The sequence below is a fragment of the Rhinolophus sinicus genome, chromosome 2 (genome assembly GCF_057876585.1).
Source record: "Rhinolophus sinicus isolate RSI-liver-muscle chromosome 2, RSI-T2T, whole genome shotgun sequence".
Taxonomy (NCBI): domain Eukaryota; kingdom Metazoa; phylum Chordata; class Mammalia; order Chiroptera; family Rhinolophidae; genus Rhinolophus; species Rhinolophus sinicus.
The window spans coordinates 163,876,307-163,894,786 of NC_142502.1; the positions used below are offsets into that span (position 1 = coordinate 163,876,307).

At 42.3% G+C, this 18,480-nt stretch overlaps 1 protein-coding gene across 1 annotated transcript in view; it reads right to left on the bottom strand.

The window, feature by feature from the left end:
* Window positions 1-2,479: 2,479 nt before the first annotated feature.
* The window catches only part of TMEM178A (transmembrane protein 178A), a 44,148-nt gene continuing 28,147 nt past the window's right edge, over window positions 2,480-18,480 (bottom strand). Inside the window, exons 2-4 of the mRNA XM_019742645.3 lie at window positions 16,223-16,336; window positions 13,307-13,444; window positions 2,480-3,475 (exon numbers count right to left, since the gene is read on the bottom strand). Coding sequence (XP_019598204.1) covers window positions 3,234-3,475; window positions 13,307-13,444; window positions 16,223-16,336 — 494 coding nt within the window. The 3' untranslated portion in view covers window positions 2,480-3,233. The remainder of the gene's footprint in view (window positions 3,476-13,306; window positions 13,445-16,222; window positions 16,337-18,480) is intronic.

Genomic DNA, 18,480 nt, shown 5'->3' on the forward strand with positions numbered 1-18,480 from the left:
TTGCTCCAAAGGAGGAGGTAGGGTTCGCTCAGCGTGGGCAGCAGTGGTTCTAACATTGCAAATAAACCAAGGACGACACTGTTAAAAGGCGGGGCCTGTGGGGCCTATAGTTATCTCACCAAGGTAGATGTCTTGTAAATGTCTATACATGGCAGACAAACGTGATTCTTGGTTTATAATCCCAGTTGTTCTGTAAATCCACTTTCTATTCAAAGTCCTATCTTGCAGGACGGGGAGGGGGAAGATTTACCCTCAGTTGTTATTGGGGACACATACACACAGTGTGTCAATGTCACTGGGCCTTCCAAGGGTCAGGCTGGCTACCACTGAGAATCTCATTATTCCAAGGCTGGTCCCTCCCAGCCCATTGGTTCTGCTATTCATGGTTGGCACATGAGAACTATTGTACCAAGGGCCCCAGTATCCTTGGAAATGCCACACAGCCATCCTCTCTGATACCTTCAGGGAGCACGTGGCTTGCCATCCTTTTTTCTTTCCAGTCTCTGTGCTTTTTCTTTCCCTTGAGCACTTATAACCCATAAAGTCAGTGCTCTGACCGCCCCCCCCCCCCTTTCTGGACCCTCTGCATCCTCACTTCAATGAGCTCAGCTACCTCTGCTTTCCGCCCTGCAGAAAACCTCTGAGGCAAAGAAATACAGGCTGGCTATAGGCATGTGGAGGTGGGACAGAGAGAACATAGGGAGAAAAACAAATTATCTCAATAAATTATTCTGCCCCACGCAGTACTGTATGGCCATTTCAGTCATTCTTTATTCATAAGCCAATTAAGAAAATATCCCTAAGAGAAGCCCCAGGGCTGGGGGCCAAATGCCCAGCTTTGGCAACATTTGCTCACTCTTACCTGACAGTAAACAGAAAGCAAGGAACCTTGGGCACGTAGCTCTTTGCTCTGAGCTCACTTTGGCTGGAAGGCAGAGGGACTCTGTTCTTGCCAGCACACATTTAAATCCTGACTGAACTTTTCCTGCTTCTGGGCAAATCTTTCTGGTGCATGAACCCTTCAACCTTCTGTCACTCCGAGGCTTTCTTCCATTCTCACCTCAAATCCCTAGGAAGCGTCTCAGAAACTTCAAAAGTCACTCACTCAGATGCTGCTTTGGTGGTTGGAATATAAATGTTCACGAGTCTTGACATCTTCTATGGGAATCTATAAGCAAGACTTCAAAGAAACAGTGCACCTGCTTTGAGAATTTCCCACATAAGTAATAAATAAAAATAATTGCCTCTTTCTGTATGTCTCTGATCTCATCCAAAGGGATGGGTTGAACAGCCCTGAAAGATTGCCAGGGATTATACCCACAGGCCTTGGCGAGAACTCGTGTGGTCTCTAGGATCATCTAACCTCTTCCAAAAGGCTCATGTGACAATATATGGACACTGTCACTTGGAAATCAGGCTTTATTTGGGAAGGGGATGTAGATGATCATTTTCCTTTTATGAGTACCAAATCAGTTCTTATAACGAAGAAAAAAATGTATCCTTTGCAAAATTAAACAGTGTACCTGCAACTTCTGGGTATGGCAACTTCCCCTATTTTAAAGAGCCTTTTTATCACACATTGTATATAGAATAGAGGATAATGTTGGAGCTAAAAGGAAAAGCTTAGAAATGAGCTGGTGCCCCCCCCACTCCTTCCACCACCACCCCGCCCCCCCATTTAAAGATAAGGAAACACAATGGAAGGATTTTAACTTCTGTCCTACATCCACACATAAGAAAAGGATTGAGAAGAAGAGGAAGCAAGCATTCTGAGTCTGATCCTCAGCTTGCTCATCAAGAAACTGGAATGATAGTATGTACCTACCTCAGATTGCTGCAACCAACGAGGATTAAATGAAATTATACCTGGAAAAAAACATGGCCCAGTTAGTGGCCCATAGTAAGAGCTAAAGCAGTGTCAGCTGCTAAGGAGACAACGGCGGCTCTGGCCAGAGCTGTGGCTTTCTGTCCCAGCTGCACATCAGAATTATCTGAGATGTTTTTCAGAAATACTCAAGCCCAGGCCCAGCCACAGACGTTCTGAGTCAGCTGGTCTGTGGTGGAGTCCAGTTCAGGTACAGCTGGAGAATCAGGTACAGCTGATTCTAAGGGGCAGCCAAGGTCGAACCCCACTGGCTCAGGAGGTCCAGGAAGAAGGGCAAACCATGTATCCTTATTACTGGCTAAACACCAGGGAGATGGTAAAGAGAGAGGGAGGGAAGGATGGAGGGAGGAAGAAGCGGAGACAGAAAGAGATTTAAAATACTAAGGTAAGATTGTAAAAGAAATTTGAAAATGACATCTTTTTTCAATACAAAGTGGGTGATTGCTACAAAAGATAAATAATAATGACTAACCCAATGGAAATGAAGCAATTAGTAAGGCTTAATCATAGTCTTATTAAAACAGGGTTCCGGTCTGTCCATATAGTCAGGGAGACCTGTTGCCACAGCTGAAACACAGGAAACACACACTCAGATTAACAAGAGGGCAGTCGTTTAATGCAGAAACCCAGTTAACAGAGAGACAGAGGTTGAACAACAGATAGGACTTCAAACAATACTGCATATTGTCATGGATTCGCTCTTACACGGTTGATCTGTTTTTCTTATGATCTTGATTCCAGTACAAAGACAGAGCAGAGACTTCAATTAAAACAATAAATAAATAAGGCAACAGAAGAAGAATCTTCCTGTGACGAGGAACATCCACAAGCACAAACATTTGGTGCCGACACAACGAGACCCCATTCGGACAAGTGCTGAAGATGCTGCATTAAAATTTAACAAGCATGGTACAATGACAAAAAAAAAAAAAAAAAAAATTATACTTGCTTTGTTAGGAATCCGTTTGCAAATAGAAATGACTCTCGGGTCATTGTTATATACAAACTTTCTGAAATAAATGGCAATCATACAAATTTTTTCCATTGCAATGTCTTCTTTTTTCTAAACCTAGAAATAAATGTTCCATGGCACTGCTTCCCTATTCCTCACAGTCGAAGCATAAATAGTCATTAAAGCACTTGAATCCACAGTAGTCTTGTCCTTAGAAAGGTATGGAGGTTTTGCATGAGTTTTATATCAGTCATCCAGGAAGGGCTGGCAGGCAACAGGTTGGAATGTCAAAGAGCGCTTTGTGCTTGGGATCCTGATGCAAACTCCAGTCTCTTCCCCTCAGGAGTCGTCCGCCCCATGGACGGGCCCCCGAGCAGTGAACTTGAGTGTGGACAGTCATACCGTGGAGTCCCTGCCAGACTTTAGATGTGCAATCTTGGTCCGGCTAATAAATGGATAAGCGATGCAGAGACCTCCAGCTGCCACAATAAAGCCTAAACTACACCAGGCGCAAAAGATAGACCAGCTGTAGCCATGTTCCACATCACCAGGCAGGCTATAAATTAGCTTCGGGAGCCGGTTCAAATCATAGGAGATGCTGGCAGCGTAAGTGCAGAGGGAAATGGTGCAAAATATTCCTATAAATAACGCAAAAGGACGGAATGATCAGTTACAGTTTTGCCTGCTACAGGGCAAATGCCAGGTCGGCCGTTGTGAAAATCAAATCAACCGATGAGGCAATCACTCCAAATTAATACAGGATCTCAAATTCTTTAATTGACTTGAATTACTTCAACAAACAGGGGCAAAACCTTTATGTGTCAGACCATACGTCAGGTACTGGAGATATAGGAATGAAGAACACGGGAAAATCCTGATAACTTTAATTATTCAGAATGATCTTGCTTGAATGGTATATATATTTAAATTTATATATATTTTTATTATTAAAAACAACTTAATAAAAATTCTAATTATTTTTAAGGGAAAATATCTGCTATAGTCACTCAAAGCTAATAAAATCTTTATTTCCCCTTGATCTATACCTGATTTGACACATTTTTATATTGTTGCAATCATACAAATTCTGCTTTTTAAAATTACCATTTATCATTAATATTTATCATGTTGCCTGTAAATAACATTTTGAATGAATTTTTACAAGCGCTAAATCATTTTTAAGGCACAGAGCCTGGCACATACTAGGACCTCAACAAATCATTGTGAGGTTTTTGTTTGTTTGTTTAATGGGTGAATAAAAGTTTTAAGTAATATAAATTAAATCCAGGAAATTAGAATTAATGTAAAATAGCTGAGTAAGGAGGTCATACATTTCAACCACTCAGAATGAATGACCTAAAGATTTGAGTGACATAAAGAAACTGGACAGACCCAAAATTTTACTTTTTTATACCAACATACGTATGCAATCCTTCCAGAACACTAAAATCAGGATTCTAATTTAAAAAATGAAAAAATGCCCCAAACACCGGATTTTTAGTACTCAACTGATTCGCCAAGGATGTAGATGCTTCTATTCCACCACAATGGACTCTCAAGGATGCTTTTTTCGGATGGGCAGGGGATCAGAACCAGGCTGCTGCTAAGCTGAAGATGGGTAAGAAAAACAGAACCTGGCCCCCAGTGACGTGTCAGAATGTCCAGTTCTGTTCTGAGTCCTACGACATCTCTTCTTCATACTTTGGTTTATCCCTGTGTGCAGTGGGGGTTGCAACTGTTTGCTGGAAAATTACTTTGGTGACCTTAGAGATCTGTGCAGCCTCTCCATAGGAAACAGAGACACAGATTTGGGAACTAAAGAGAGGGGACTAAACGAAATGGATTACCACCATCACCGTTGCTTTTTAATAGAGCTTTGGTGATCAGAAACACTACCAGAAAAACAAACTAAGAGCACATAGCAATTGGGAGAGAATGAAGATCACGTTAATGCCAAAATTTAAGAGCTGGAGTTCTGCCTCCACTCAAATCAAGTAAGAGCACATCGCCTGAATCCTTTCCCACATGTGCACTTAGAAGGGAAATGTTTTAAATTAAGAGGACACTTGATCGGAGATAATTTGATATTTCCTACTCTTTGCCTAATTCTGTTTTTAAGTTCTAAAGTGATTCTGTTTTTCTAAAAAGGATTAAAATCTTATCTTCCAATTTCTTGCTCCACATTAGAATGGCAAACATATCACTTTGAATTCTCTAAAGAAAGATCATGATGGAAACAATTGTTTTGTAAAGGAGGGAACCAGTCCAAAAAGATGACTCCTCTGCTCTTTTCAAACCTTGTGAAAAGCAAATGTTCTTACATCCACGTGAATGTTTCCACTGGCACCAAAATAAAGACAGTGTTTGTATATAACAAGGTCCTTCTAACGAACGTTGGAAATAGAACAACAAGGCAGTTAGAAAAAAAATTGATCTCTGGAGTATCAACAGGTACAATATAATAGTAGAAAATGGCCTGTTCGCAGAAAAAAAAAAACTCCATTCTGCATTTAACTGTCTGCACACAGCTGAATGCCTAAAAGCAAGGCTTTTTACAAGTAACGTGGTTTTAATGACCTCTGAAAGCCTGAGTTCAAACTGAGACTTTTAAGCATCCTTTGATGTCCAAATGCATTGGGCTGAGATGCAGAAAACGCGTATTCTGGTCCCCAGATCTACTACTAATCACTGTGTGACCTTGAAATTACCTAGCCTCGCTGAGCCTTGGTCTCTCCATCTAGGAAAAAAAAATGGGGGACCTAGTTACTGAAGTCCTGTACTACAGAATTCGATGTCAGAATTCTACGATTCTGTTATTCCAAAACATGGTATAGAGCAAGAACGTTTCCCAAAACTTCTTAGCGAATCTCGTACGTGGTATTATGCCACTAAATAAAAAATTGATGATCTTGGAATTTTTCTTTCTGTATATACTCCTTTTGATTTTATACTAAATGTTGATATTATTAGCATCTCTCCGCTGCCAACTCCATAAGATTGCTTTTGGTGAAATAAAGGTTAGCATAACACCACCAGTTCACACAGAATAGAAAAAGGAATATAAGAAACAATCTAACCTGAGGATTTAACCGGGAGGATGATTTTCTCTGCCCTCACTGGCATGCACGCTTGTGCTTACCTCATGGACATGGAGAATGATGTCACTAATAAAATGTCTTTCTTTGACCAAGTTGCCAGAAAACTAAAACTCCCTAAAGCTAAATCAGGGGCCCACCATGAGCAAAAGTCAGGGACTTCATGGCATGCTTTTTTTTTTTTTTGCTAATGTCACCCTTGGATCCATTTGCCTTGCAAACCTGATTGCTCCTTTGTCTTATTTTTATGACTTATTTGCATTTCTCTTATCATGAAATATATGCATCTCTGTGCCACTTAAGTTCTTTTTGGAATAAGGCATTCATCAAACCTTGGTGAAAACCTGCTTCATTTTCTTCTGCCTTTACTTACTCAGCTGAAAGAGGTGGAGAGGGTAATTAAATATGTACCCAGGATACCCTTCCCCTTTCCCACAAATGTCCCCACAGGCTGCCCTTCACTGGCTTTTTTATCCTCCTTCCAAGATGCTTTTGCAGTCATTCTGAGAGTAAAGAAAGATTAACAAAAGAGCATATCTAAGAGTCCCTCCTTTTCAGACCTTCACACCTCTAAGAAAGTTTGCAAATACTTAGCTGCCACAGCTATTATTTGTGGGATGGACAGGATTACAAGCAAATATACTGAGAGGAGACAAATCATTGTTTCCAATATTTCCAAAAAGCTTTTGTAAAAGAGGCCTAACCCACTCAAGACATTTTAAGAAGGGAAAAAAACAAAAACAAACAAAAAACACCTTCAAAGACACCAAGAAAAGGTGTTGGTTAAATGATGAAAACATCTTTGTTGTACCTGGATTATTAGCTCAATTTTGATACTGTGGAATTCCCTTTTAGTTACGTACGTATATCTTACAGTAGTCGTGTATGAGTCTGCTAGGGCTGCCTAACAAAGTACCACAGACAGGGTGGCTGAGACAGCAGAAATTTATTATCTCACAATCCTGGAAGTTAGACGTCTTAAATCAAGGTGTGGGCAGGGTTGCTTTCATCTAAGGCCTCTCTCCTTGGCTTGTAGACGGCTATCTTCTCCCTATGTCATCACATAGTCCTTCCTCTGTAACTGGGTCCAAATTTCCTCTTCTTACAAGGGCACGAGTCATATTGGATTAGGGCCCACCCTAATTACCTCATTTTAATTACCTCTTTAAAGATCTATCTCCAAATACAGTCACATTTTGAGGTGCTAGGGGTTAGAACTTCCACATATAAATTTGGGGGGCACATAATTCAGCCCATAACGTCATGTATGTGTGTGTCTGTGTGTGTCTGTGTGTCTGTGTTTGTGTTCAATGTGTGAAGCATATTTCTACCCCTTTTAGAGGCCTAAGCAAGATTTCATTATTTTAAATGTTAATCAGTTTTTCAAGAATTATTTATCAAGCCTCTACTATGTCCCAGACCCAATTCTGATTATCTTAGAGGTCGCTTAGTTGAATGAGTTCTTGATGGTCACTGCCATATTTGGTTTGACGTTGATGTGATTAGGACCTCAAGTGTTCTTTCCACTCCACTTTCCAGCACGTATTTCAGGGAAAGGTAGCAGAGATCTGTCAGACTTCCTGTAAGTTCCACTCAGAGTCTAACAGAGCTGAGTACATGAAGTCAACAAAACCTGCGGAACAAAACCAAGTTCTGCAACACACTGAGTTCTTCCAACCTAAGAACCAGTTCATCCCAGATTGACCCATGTAGGTCTTATCCATATAGCAAATGATTTCAAATAATGCTGCATTGTTGTCAGTAGGAATTTAGTTAATGCAAGGTATGGGACGGGGGCATGAAAGATAAGGTACCACCGCTGCATTCAAAAGTTTCAAATCCAATGGTCCTTCCTAAAAATCCATGAGGGGGGAAGTCACCTCTGCCCCATTCTTCCAATGACTTTTCCTTCCCTTCCACTTCTCCCCTGACCAGCTAGGAGTTACCTGTGGTTACACTGATACTCTTCAGCCCAGATGGTGGCGCCCAGGGAGAGAGGTTCTTGACTCCCAAGCTAGGTCCTGGCTATTGCTGGTAGCACCTTCAAAAGGGTGAATAACAACTCGTTCTGAAAAGCACTGTATGCAGCTATTTTCCTTATAAAATATTAAAAGGTTTTTTTCCAATATTCTTAATTAGAAGATACCGTGACATTATAGAATTTTAGGGACAGAAGGGATATTTTCAGATCAAAACAGAAGAAAAATTATGCTGCCATTCCAGACCATCAACCTAATTTCCTTCCCTAAAACCTTCCTGGTGCCTGTGGTCGGCTGGTAACATGTAATTAGGGTAACTGGCCCCACTCTTTGGACCATCCTCTTTTGATGTGCTTGAAAGGCTGAAAGAAGTGGAAGTTACTTCACCCTGGTTAGCCTGCTTGATAAATAGCATAACTGCAACGCCCTAAGGCATAAACATTGATTTTTTTTTTCACTCCTTCAAATGGTGAGCTGCCCATTATTCTGATCTGTTTGCAATTATAAAAAAGAAAAGAAAAAACTCATGCTACTTTTCACACAGATCACTCAAAAAATCATTCCTAAGTTGTCTTAACTAAATGACTGGGCAGAATAATAGAGATAGGCAAAACTTTACAAAAAATAAACAAATAAAAGACCCACAATCTGCAGTTATGAAATCCAGAAACATCCACTCTTTTTCTGAAAGATTGCAGCATTCTCATTTAAAGGCAAAGCCTGACCTAGTGTGACATAAGGCTATTTATAGTTCTTATTGATCCAGCTTAGTGTGAATATTCATATGTTTTGCTGCAAAAATGTTAATGTATTTGATTTCAGACCCTGCTGAGGGTGGTAAATAATATACGACATATGCACCATGTTACTTTTCTAAACTAAAATTTTAAAATCCTGAATTCTAAAACACACCTGGTCCCAAGGGTCTCAGAGAATGCATTAAGGATCTGTAGTTTTAAGTTATAATCAATGGATAACCTAGATAATTCAATACAGCTACTAACTACAGCAGTCTTTTTTTCTTTTGAAGGCACTGAAGCAAAGCAATGGATACCCTAATGTGGGTGTTAATTGTCCCTGAGCTTTGCTGGGACAGCCCAGGCTCTGTCTCTTCTTTGTCTGCTGTCAAGACACTGGATGTAAGGCCCTGCCTCACTGGCTGTGGCCATTCATGGCACAGCTTCTGAAGGGGAATGGATCCAGGGGCAGTGAGGCCCCCACCAAGGGAGGACCATGCTTTATCCAATTTCTGAAACTCCCCGTATAGTAAAAGATAATAAAAACTTTCCAACAGAGACATAAAAATTGTATTTAAAAATGTTTGCTTTGCATAAATTAACCCTTTAAAATATTTATCTTCGTAACAAATTATCATCCTAATTACATGATAATGGCCATCTAATGAAATTAGGTTTAATGTTGATGAAATACTCAGCCACGGTGCCCTGAAAGCAGTGTGTTCTAGTAATGGGCCCTATTTGACAGCTGGAAGAAGAGTGTCTTATTCCCTCCATCCTCTGCGTCCGCCTCTGCGACCATGTGTGTAACCTCAGAGGACAGGAAGTCAAAAGGCTACCTTTGGAGCTCCTGCCCCTGGTCCTTCTGAAGGACCCCTAGAGAGGCCCCAGAAAAAAGCGGGCAGAAAAGAGGACACAACCTGGCTTCCCGATGAGAGCTGACAGTGGACAGTACTGCTGTTCCACTTGTGGGTAACCAAGAACTGTCTGTATGCAATAAGGCAGAAAGAAAGATTGTTTCGAAGTTTCCATTTTAACATCTCAAACTGTCACATCACTGATGTTCTTCATTGCAGGTTTGGCTAATAAGTTCAAGTAGAGAATGAAGGTGCCAATGCACTAGAAGGGGCTAAATTTAGCATCAAAAAATCTGTGGGAGTAACTGTGTCAAGGGCTGCTGAAGGCACCTCGGCTTAATTAAAATCAATACTTTTAACCCTTCTGGCTCTCGTTTCCTGTTACTGCAGCTAATTTATCTCATGCAATGGACTAATGGATTAACGTAGTCATCTCAGTGTTTACAAAGGAAATGTAAAGGCATTGTTTATAGTAAGAAAACAAAAAGGACCTCCCTACATCCCACAGTAAGGGAACAGATGACTCTTCCGGGGTAAGCACATGCAGCTCTTAGACACTGAGTAGAGAACAATGCAGCGACATGGGGAAGGAATCCTTATGGTGTGATGTCAAGTGGAAGCCCAGAAGACTAAATACTTTCCATGTGATGGTGGTTGCAAACATTTTTCTTTTCCTTTCTTTCCTTTTTTAATGAGGCAAACACATGGGCAATATTTGGCCCAGAATAAGGAAAATATTTAAACAACCGAATTTTTCAAATGGTGGGATCTGTAAGTGAATTTTCCCTTTCTTCCAAAAATGTTGTTTGGGCAACCACAAGCACAGGAAGGAAAACAATGTTGCATTGTGTCTGTCAGCCCTTCAGGACTGCTCATCAAACTTCAAGTTCATAGATCTGGGGTGGTTTTTCTTTTTTGGCTATTATGGGTTTTTATTATTGAGGCTATTGTTTTGCTTGTTTTTGTTTAACAATTGCACAGGGGCTTTTGATGATAAATCCTGACCCTTGAGCCAGTCTGGCCCGGAATTACAATCCACATGTGGATCAGAAATAAGGGCTGAGCAGGGAAAGGTGGAACTAGCTCAGGAAACATGCGTCCTAGCTCTCCTCTGAGTAGACGCAATGCTGAACTACCCTCCTTTCACTTAATACCAAGCCAGCCCCTCAGCCTCCCAAGGAAAACTCACTAGGCCTGGCTTTTACGGCCTTGTGATTTATTTCACTGCTCACAGTTGTTTTATATGCTGAGAACATCCTAAATTATTCATGTATTACCCACATTAAACGTGTCCTTTAAAAGCTACAGGCATACCTCGGAGATATTACGGGTCAGTTCCAGACCACTGCAATCAAGTGAGGATCACGATAAAGCAAGTCATAGTATTTTTGCTGGGGGAAAGTCTTGCCTTTAACTTACAAGAAAAGCAACACCTGGGGGATGCAATAAAGTGACGCGCAAAGTGATACGTGATAAAACAAGGTACACCTGGACTTCTGCGGAGGTTTTTGTCATCTTGTTGTGCGGGAGACCTTGCTCGCTGCGCCATTTGTCGTGCGGAACGGCCTGCGGGGTCTCTGGTCCCGCTCCCCACATAAGAACGCAGGATATGGTGAGGCCAAAAAGGAACACCCACGGAGCCATAGGTAGGGGAGTCATACCACTGTGGTCTCACTGGAGGCTGGGTTCACCGGACGTGCGAGCTGCTGTCCGCTTTTCTGCCAACCGACCGATGACTCTCCTCCACTCCCCTCAACTCTGTTCCTCTGCTCTCTTCCATAGCCGCAGCAGTTATATTAGTGGCCAATGGCTCACTGGTTACAGCTGACAGCCAATCAGCCACAGCCGACGGCCATCCACCACCCGAGCCAGCACCCCTCCACGTGAGGCCGAGAGCCTGTAAACTACTTTCTGGGGCTCTGTCCCCACACATCTACAGCTTCTCTCATGTTCCTGACCAGGGCGTGTGATATGGGCCTTTCCGAGGCTGGGGGGAGTGAATCTGCAGTGCTTTGATGTGGGACAAGAGACAGGGAAATAGGCACTCGACTAATAACGGGAGGGAAGACAATAGGGAAGATTTTGAACGACCACTGAGCCCCCGCAGAAGCATCAATGAGTCCTCTGATTCTTTGCTGCCCTCCCCCGCTCATTCTAAAATTTGGATTTTAAATGAATCCCTTCGGCAGGCACCCGATGGCTGTTCATGAGGGTTCAAATCTTCCTCCAAAACCTCAGGAACTAGAATTTTAGCCTCCCTGTGCTATCGACGTGGCAGCCGCTGTGTATTCACCAAAAGCTGGAAAACCTAAGTTGGTTTTGTGCTCACAACTATTCAGGGGCCATGTGACTTCTGAATGCTCTGTCAGGACGCTTGCCAGGATGATCCACATTGGGCTGGGAAAGGAGCAGATAGGAGTTAGAAGAAGGGCCCCTGCCTGGGAATTGAGTTTCTTAGGCTGATTGGTTGACCACGCCAGAAAGCCAAGTGCCACCTCTCAGCCCTGAAAGACAAACTGATAGAAAATGGTGTCGTCCACAGAGGGGTGCTGCTGCCTCCAGTTAACTCAGGTTTGAGTGACCATTACAGTGAGACACGCTGGACCACCCACTTGTCACTTGAGGAACAGAATACCAGGTTAGTAGAAATAAGCGTATTCAAAATGGTTACGTAGCTAGAGTAATATTAGTTCTGAGACTGAGCCTACTTTTTGAAACTCTTAATTTGGCATTCACTAATCATTAATACACTAATTTTCTGTGAAGGAGCGGAAGGAAAGATTTCTTTCTTGTAAGTCAACTTTGGTCAGTGTTAGCCGTGAACTCAGCTTCTAACTCCTCGCACCTGCTAATGAAAAAGGCCACACACCTCCCTTCTCGTCTCCTGCTTTAAGGTGAAGTCACTTCTCTGCTTAAAACCTTCTGGTGGCTTCCATCACCCTTAGATTAAAATCCATGCCATTGCCTGCCTCTCCCCTCTCAGGTGATACTATCCTTCCCTTCCCTGCCCTCCAGCCACACTGGTCTTTCTGTAGCTCAAAATGCACCAACCCACCCCTGCCTTAGGACTTGGCACTTCTGGCTTCCTCGGCCCACAGCACATTCCCAACCTTTGGCTGCTTCTCCGGATTTTACTCAGAAATCACCGCCACAGCAAGGCCTCCCCTGAGTCCCCTGTTCCACCCTGTTTATTTTCACTATAGCTTTCATCACTATCATCGATTATTGTTTATGTCTCCCTAAAACAAAAATGGAGAAGGATTTCGTCTGCCTTGTCTCTAGTACCCAGAGCAGTGCCTGGGACACAGTAAGTCCTCAAAAAAATCTGTGCAGTGAAATGAATGCATGTTTTATTTGTAAAAATGACACCAATGACGCCATCACTAAGAGATGTGCTACGAGTTGACTTGCAGCCTGGGGGGATGGGCTGTACTGATCTGTCACCCTCTTTCTCCTCAGGGCTCTGGATAAGCAATGGTCCTTGTCTGCCAAGAGTCCAGGCCAGGGTTGGGGCACAGTATGAAAAAAAAGGGACCGAAAAATCAGAGCTGACTCATATGGAGATTAAACCCAAGACACTTCCATCTAACCTTCTAACAGGCCACAGTGAAGGACTCAGGGATGCATTTTTGACACTGTTGTTTCTTTAAATTCTTCATTACCCACCAAAGCCTGATGACCTTGTAGGTGCTTTTCTCACACGTGAAAACAAAATAAATGGAAAGATAACAAAGTGAAGCTAGCTGCGTACAGAGTAGCCTTCACTTTTGCTGGGAGAGACATATAAGGGGTTCAGCGTACCTGTCATGAGGAAAAGAAGGCCAGCCACGTGCTGGGTCAGGCTTTCCTCCCAGAAGAAACTGACCGTGGCCACAATGCAGCCACACAGCAGGACGGCTACGGCCATGCCCAGGAAGCCAGCGGTGATTCTTCTTAAATCTAATCTCAAAACACAAACAGACATGCCACATAATGAGCAGAAGAAGGAAAGGTAGTGACAATTGGAGAATGAAGAGCTTTGTACGAATGTATGTTACGAAAATCATTAAGGTACATGGACAGGCTTGGGGCCTACAGAACAGAGGTGATTTAGGACATCCTCTTCCCAGGTATTTCATAAGAGGAACGAGGGGGTTAACTAATGGAGGGCTCAGAGTCTACCCTCTCTGAGTTCATGGAAAAGTCCATACCAGTAGAGAACCAACCAGAGGACAATGCCAAGGTCAACTTGGGTAATGGATAGCAAGTTGCTTAGTAAACGGACAGCGAGGTGGCTTTAGCAAGTATCTTCATTATCCTTAAAAGAACAATAGAAAGGTAGGTTACCACCACAGCAATGGCTATAATTAATCTGACTTGGGAGAAAGAGCCTAACGGTGAGCTATGGTGAAATATGGTTTTACCTGAGCACCATCGATGCCAATTATTTTCTTTTTCATTCATATCTACTCCTGCCTATTTTCAAAAAGGATTTGGCAAAATGAAGGCAATCGAAATAGGGCCCAAAGTGCACACATGAGACATCTGTTCATAACCGCCCTCTCCCTTTAAACATAGGCCCCCAAACCCAAGCACCCCTTTACCCAGGTTAAGGAGGCACTGTTTCCATGGGTCAAGTGTCCATCACTGTCAGGTCTGATCTATCACAGAAACACAATTGTGACGACTGGGCCAGGAACACAGCCCCTCCCCCACCTTCTAGGCCAAACCCAGCGATGGACTGACCCCACATACCCGGACACACTTCCACTCTGATTGCTACCCTAAAGCAGCACTCTGATTGCCCCACTACTTTTAGTCTTCTTCCTTCCTTTTTTACTCTGAACAAAACCAACTTCAAAAAACATGTTAGCTAAATTTCTATAATCCTTCTTAAAGCAGTAGATCTCAAACATAGGTCTGCAGCCCCTGGGGCCAGCATACACATCCAGCCAAAATGAGGGGCATGCCCCACTGTTTGAAGTGTGGGCTGCTCCACTAAGGTGGAAGGACCCAGGCAACCTCCACAGCGTTATGCGTTCATGGGTCTCCTTGCCATCTCAGGGGTGCTGCATAGAGGATGGATTTATGGTAGCTTCCGCTCTTGGACCTAGTCACACGTGGACCATCCCTTTCTTTTAAGGAAATTTGTCACTTCCAACTCAGAGCATCTAAATTAAAGCAGGGCTGCCTAGAAGAGCAAGTGTAGACACCACAAAGCAAGGGGCCAGGAGCAGTGATAATTTAAAGGGGCTGAATTTCATGTTAAGGGTATAAGAAGTTTTGAGACCTCCCCTCTGAGCAGGAGAAATGTAATAATAATTCCGCTACTATTATCTCACAACCTCCTAAATTCCCTGTGGCTCAAGTTGTATTTTCTATGACCATGAAAAGGCATAAGCTTCAGGTATAATCCACACGGGATTCGCAATTGTACCAGACAGGTTAAGCTTCTCTGGTAAACATGGTACAGATCAGCAAGTGTGACTTTCTAAGAGCCACGCATAAGACTGCTAACAGCGTATTTTCATGAGAACCTCAAAAAGGATTAAAAGGAAAATGCTCAAATACTGTCTTGCTGGGCAATAACATGGTACAAACTCTTAGAGTAAAGGAATGAGGTTCTTTTTCAGGATCCTGGGGTGATCTTTTCTGACCTGTCTAAAACCTGAGACTGTGGCTTTCCAGACAGATGATTACAGCAAAGAATTCCAAACACGCTCACAAAAATTAAGACACAAGACGGCTTAGGTAAGACTCAGATCTGCTGAGAAATGAGAGTTAACATCAGCCAGCAAGAAAGAATTTTCAGGAAGTCCAACTATTAAGACATAAACCACATTTTAGCCAATGACTTTCCCAGTCCTAAATTTCTCGATCATAATATTTACAATATTAGACCACTGCAATAAAGCTTCCATTTATGCATCTGAGATTCAAAACAGAGCCTTTTGATCAGCAGAGTTTTACTTTGAAAATGAGACCCTCCAGGGTTTTCTGCAGTGGCTTTAGTCAGCAAACAAGGAAGTCTTTGCCACTTATTTCATCGGAAAAGGACAATGTCAACCTCTGATTAGGGTAAACAACAGAAAAGAATTCAGTCTATGTTTTGCTTTCCTATCTATCACCAGGCAGCATGAATCAACAGTTTATAGGTAAATATCAGCCCTCTTAAGCCTCACAATGATCCTTTCTGGAGTTTTCCATTTTCCTGACAGTGAAAAAGGGTCGCATCCACTGTTGAGATGCAGAAGTAACAGACACCCCCTGAGACAATCACGACATACACTCATACAAATATTTTAGCAGAAATACCAACGTCTGAGATAAACACAGTAATCAAAATGAATATTGTATAAACACCACAAAAATAAGAGTACTAAGGTATAATCTCCTTGGTTTACTAAGATAAGTGACAGAGCAGGTCCTTACACCTGATGACTTGATAAAGAAAAGACTTGTGTACAGAAGCCACCAGGGCAGACACACACACACACACACACTGCACTGTCTCAACAAAGCCTCAGTGCCTGATTTTCACACATTTGATGTGTAAACAAGTTGTGACAACAACATAGTGAAATGACTCCCTGAGTCTCTCTCCAAGTCAAATTGGGCCCAGAGGCCCACATATGATCAGCCCAATATTTTTCAGTCCAAATCTGAGAGGCCTGGCGGGAAATATTTTTGTTCAGAAAGACACCATTTCCCCTCTGACCCTTAACCAGAAATACTCACGGAGCAGGTGCCATTCATCTTGCTGTATTGTCTTGGTTAAATTGAAAGGAATGTTTCGTAAGCGGATTGGCTGAGAAAAGTGGTACTTGATAGCTGTGCATCGCTGCGCAATACCTTGAAGGAAATAAGAAATGTGATTTACTAGGCTGTGCATTTCTAATAGAATTCTGGAGACCTAAGGCAAAACAATGTATTCTAAACTGGGTGGACTGGGGGAGGGGATAGGAATTTCCTGATTATTCTCACTAATAGAGGCAAGTCAGAGCAGTGAAAATCTAAAACATAAAAAAAAATTGGGGGGGCAGCCGGGTGGCTCAGTTGATTAGAGCACAAGCTCTCAACAAGATTAACCGAAAATGGCAACTGGACTTGGAGCTGAGCTGCACCCTCCACAACTAGATTGAAGCCCTGGAAAGACACATTGTTCTCTAATAAAAAAAAATAATAAAATAAAAAAATTTTAACCCTGCTTCATTTTTGAATGTATTAAATTTGATAAGTATCTAAACTCCCCTAATTGAGTTACAACACTGAGTTTGTATTAACTAAACACAAAACTCCTCAAGGACAAATGGCCTAAAAGTATACAGATGGTTGGGAGAAATCAGCTTGAAATATTAAGTTAACACATATAAATTACATGTGTCTGAATCTGATCCAATCTCTAACTCTCAGATGGGTTGCATCAAAAAGTTTATTAGGAACTGTGTAATCTGAAAACCAGAAGCCATCTTTTTTGGTAAAGATAATCTTCTACATGGTGGTTTAGGTGGTGATTAGGTCTCCAGAAAACCTGCAAGAGCCTATTTTACCCCAGGCCAGCTAATGTGATTCCTTAATACAAATTTCACTGACCTGAATTCTGGGCCCTGAGAGAAAGGATAATATTGAAAAATGTCCTCCCTTTCCTGGTTGCACATCATCCCAACGCACAATATTTTGAAATGGGCAAATGTACCCATCGCTTTGTCTAGTACTTTCTCCTACCCTCCCTCCCAACCCATACTGCAATCTGATTAGATTAATTTAAAAGCGATGTGGATGAATGTTAATCCTTTAATCCTGGCAGCTGTTTAAAAAATATTTTCATAAATGAAAATAAATCTCTAATTGGTGGAATTTGAGTAAGTATAATACTTAATGCTGGAGATGGGGTGTGGACGGGAGAAATTGTTCTCCTATATTCAGAGGGTCTGGCCCTAGAACAACTGCTGTGCTAGGGAAATATGTGGTCCCCTTTATATCATTGCAAATATTCTTAGGCACATCTCCCCCTCTGCCCCTTGCTGGGAACAGGCATGATCCCAGTGGGCAGGGAGAGAAGCAGAAAGGAGGTGAGCAGGCGGCCCAGTGCTCTCCCACTTCCCCAGGGGAGTCCTGCATGTGCCAAGTATGAGGTAAGCAGTGCACACATCACCAAGTTTCCTTTCCCACTAGGCTCCCACTAGGCACCACTCAGAAGATCCCTGAAATGAGAAGAGAAAGGAGGCGGGGGGAATGACAAGGCCTGGCCTTGACAGTAACAAGCAGTCCTCAAAGATCCCAAGGACTGGGAGTCTGGTGGTGAGCCCAGAACTCCTCAGCGGAGTTTGCAAGAAAATGTGCTACAATCCCGGTTCTACTCCCGAGGAAGATAAGTAGAGACTTCAGGCAGAATTAGAGGAGAAAGTGGGAGTGAAGGACAGGTCAGCAGCAGTGTCAGAGGCCTGCCATTTGCTGTGGGTTTTTTTTTCGTTGTTCTTAATACTTGTTCCACTGTCATAGTTGAAAATCTAATAGATTCAAAGAGGAAAGATTTGGCTTCCTATAGCATACACGTAAAACTGACACAATGAAACTTGACAAAAATCACACAGGAGAAGACCTGTAGTCGCTTGATGGCTTGCCACAGTCAAGTTAGGTCCTCTTAATAAAAAGACAAGTAAGTATACATATATACTCAGATGGTGGTAAAGACAGAAGTTCCATGCAATGTTATGTTAAAGAGTGATACTGTGAAAATCCACAAGGAGGCATTAGATTCAAGTTTTTTTCAAAGTCATGCATGCAAACTTTGAAATTAACTGGCTCTCTGGGTTTAGAGAGCAATGAATCTGGCTCTCTGAAAAGGAACACAAAAAGCATGATCTCATAGCACCAGATGGCATCACACAATGGGGGGAGGAAACATGCAGAGGGTTGAAAAGAACAAGTTGTGGTCTATATTTAGTGATTAATGAGCTTCTTAAAGAGCCAAGTAGAGCCACTTTAATGATGAT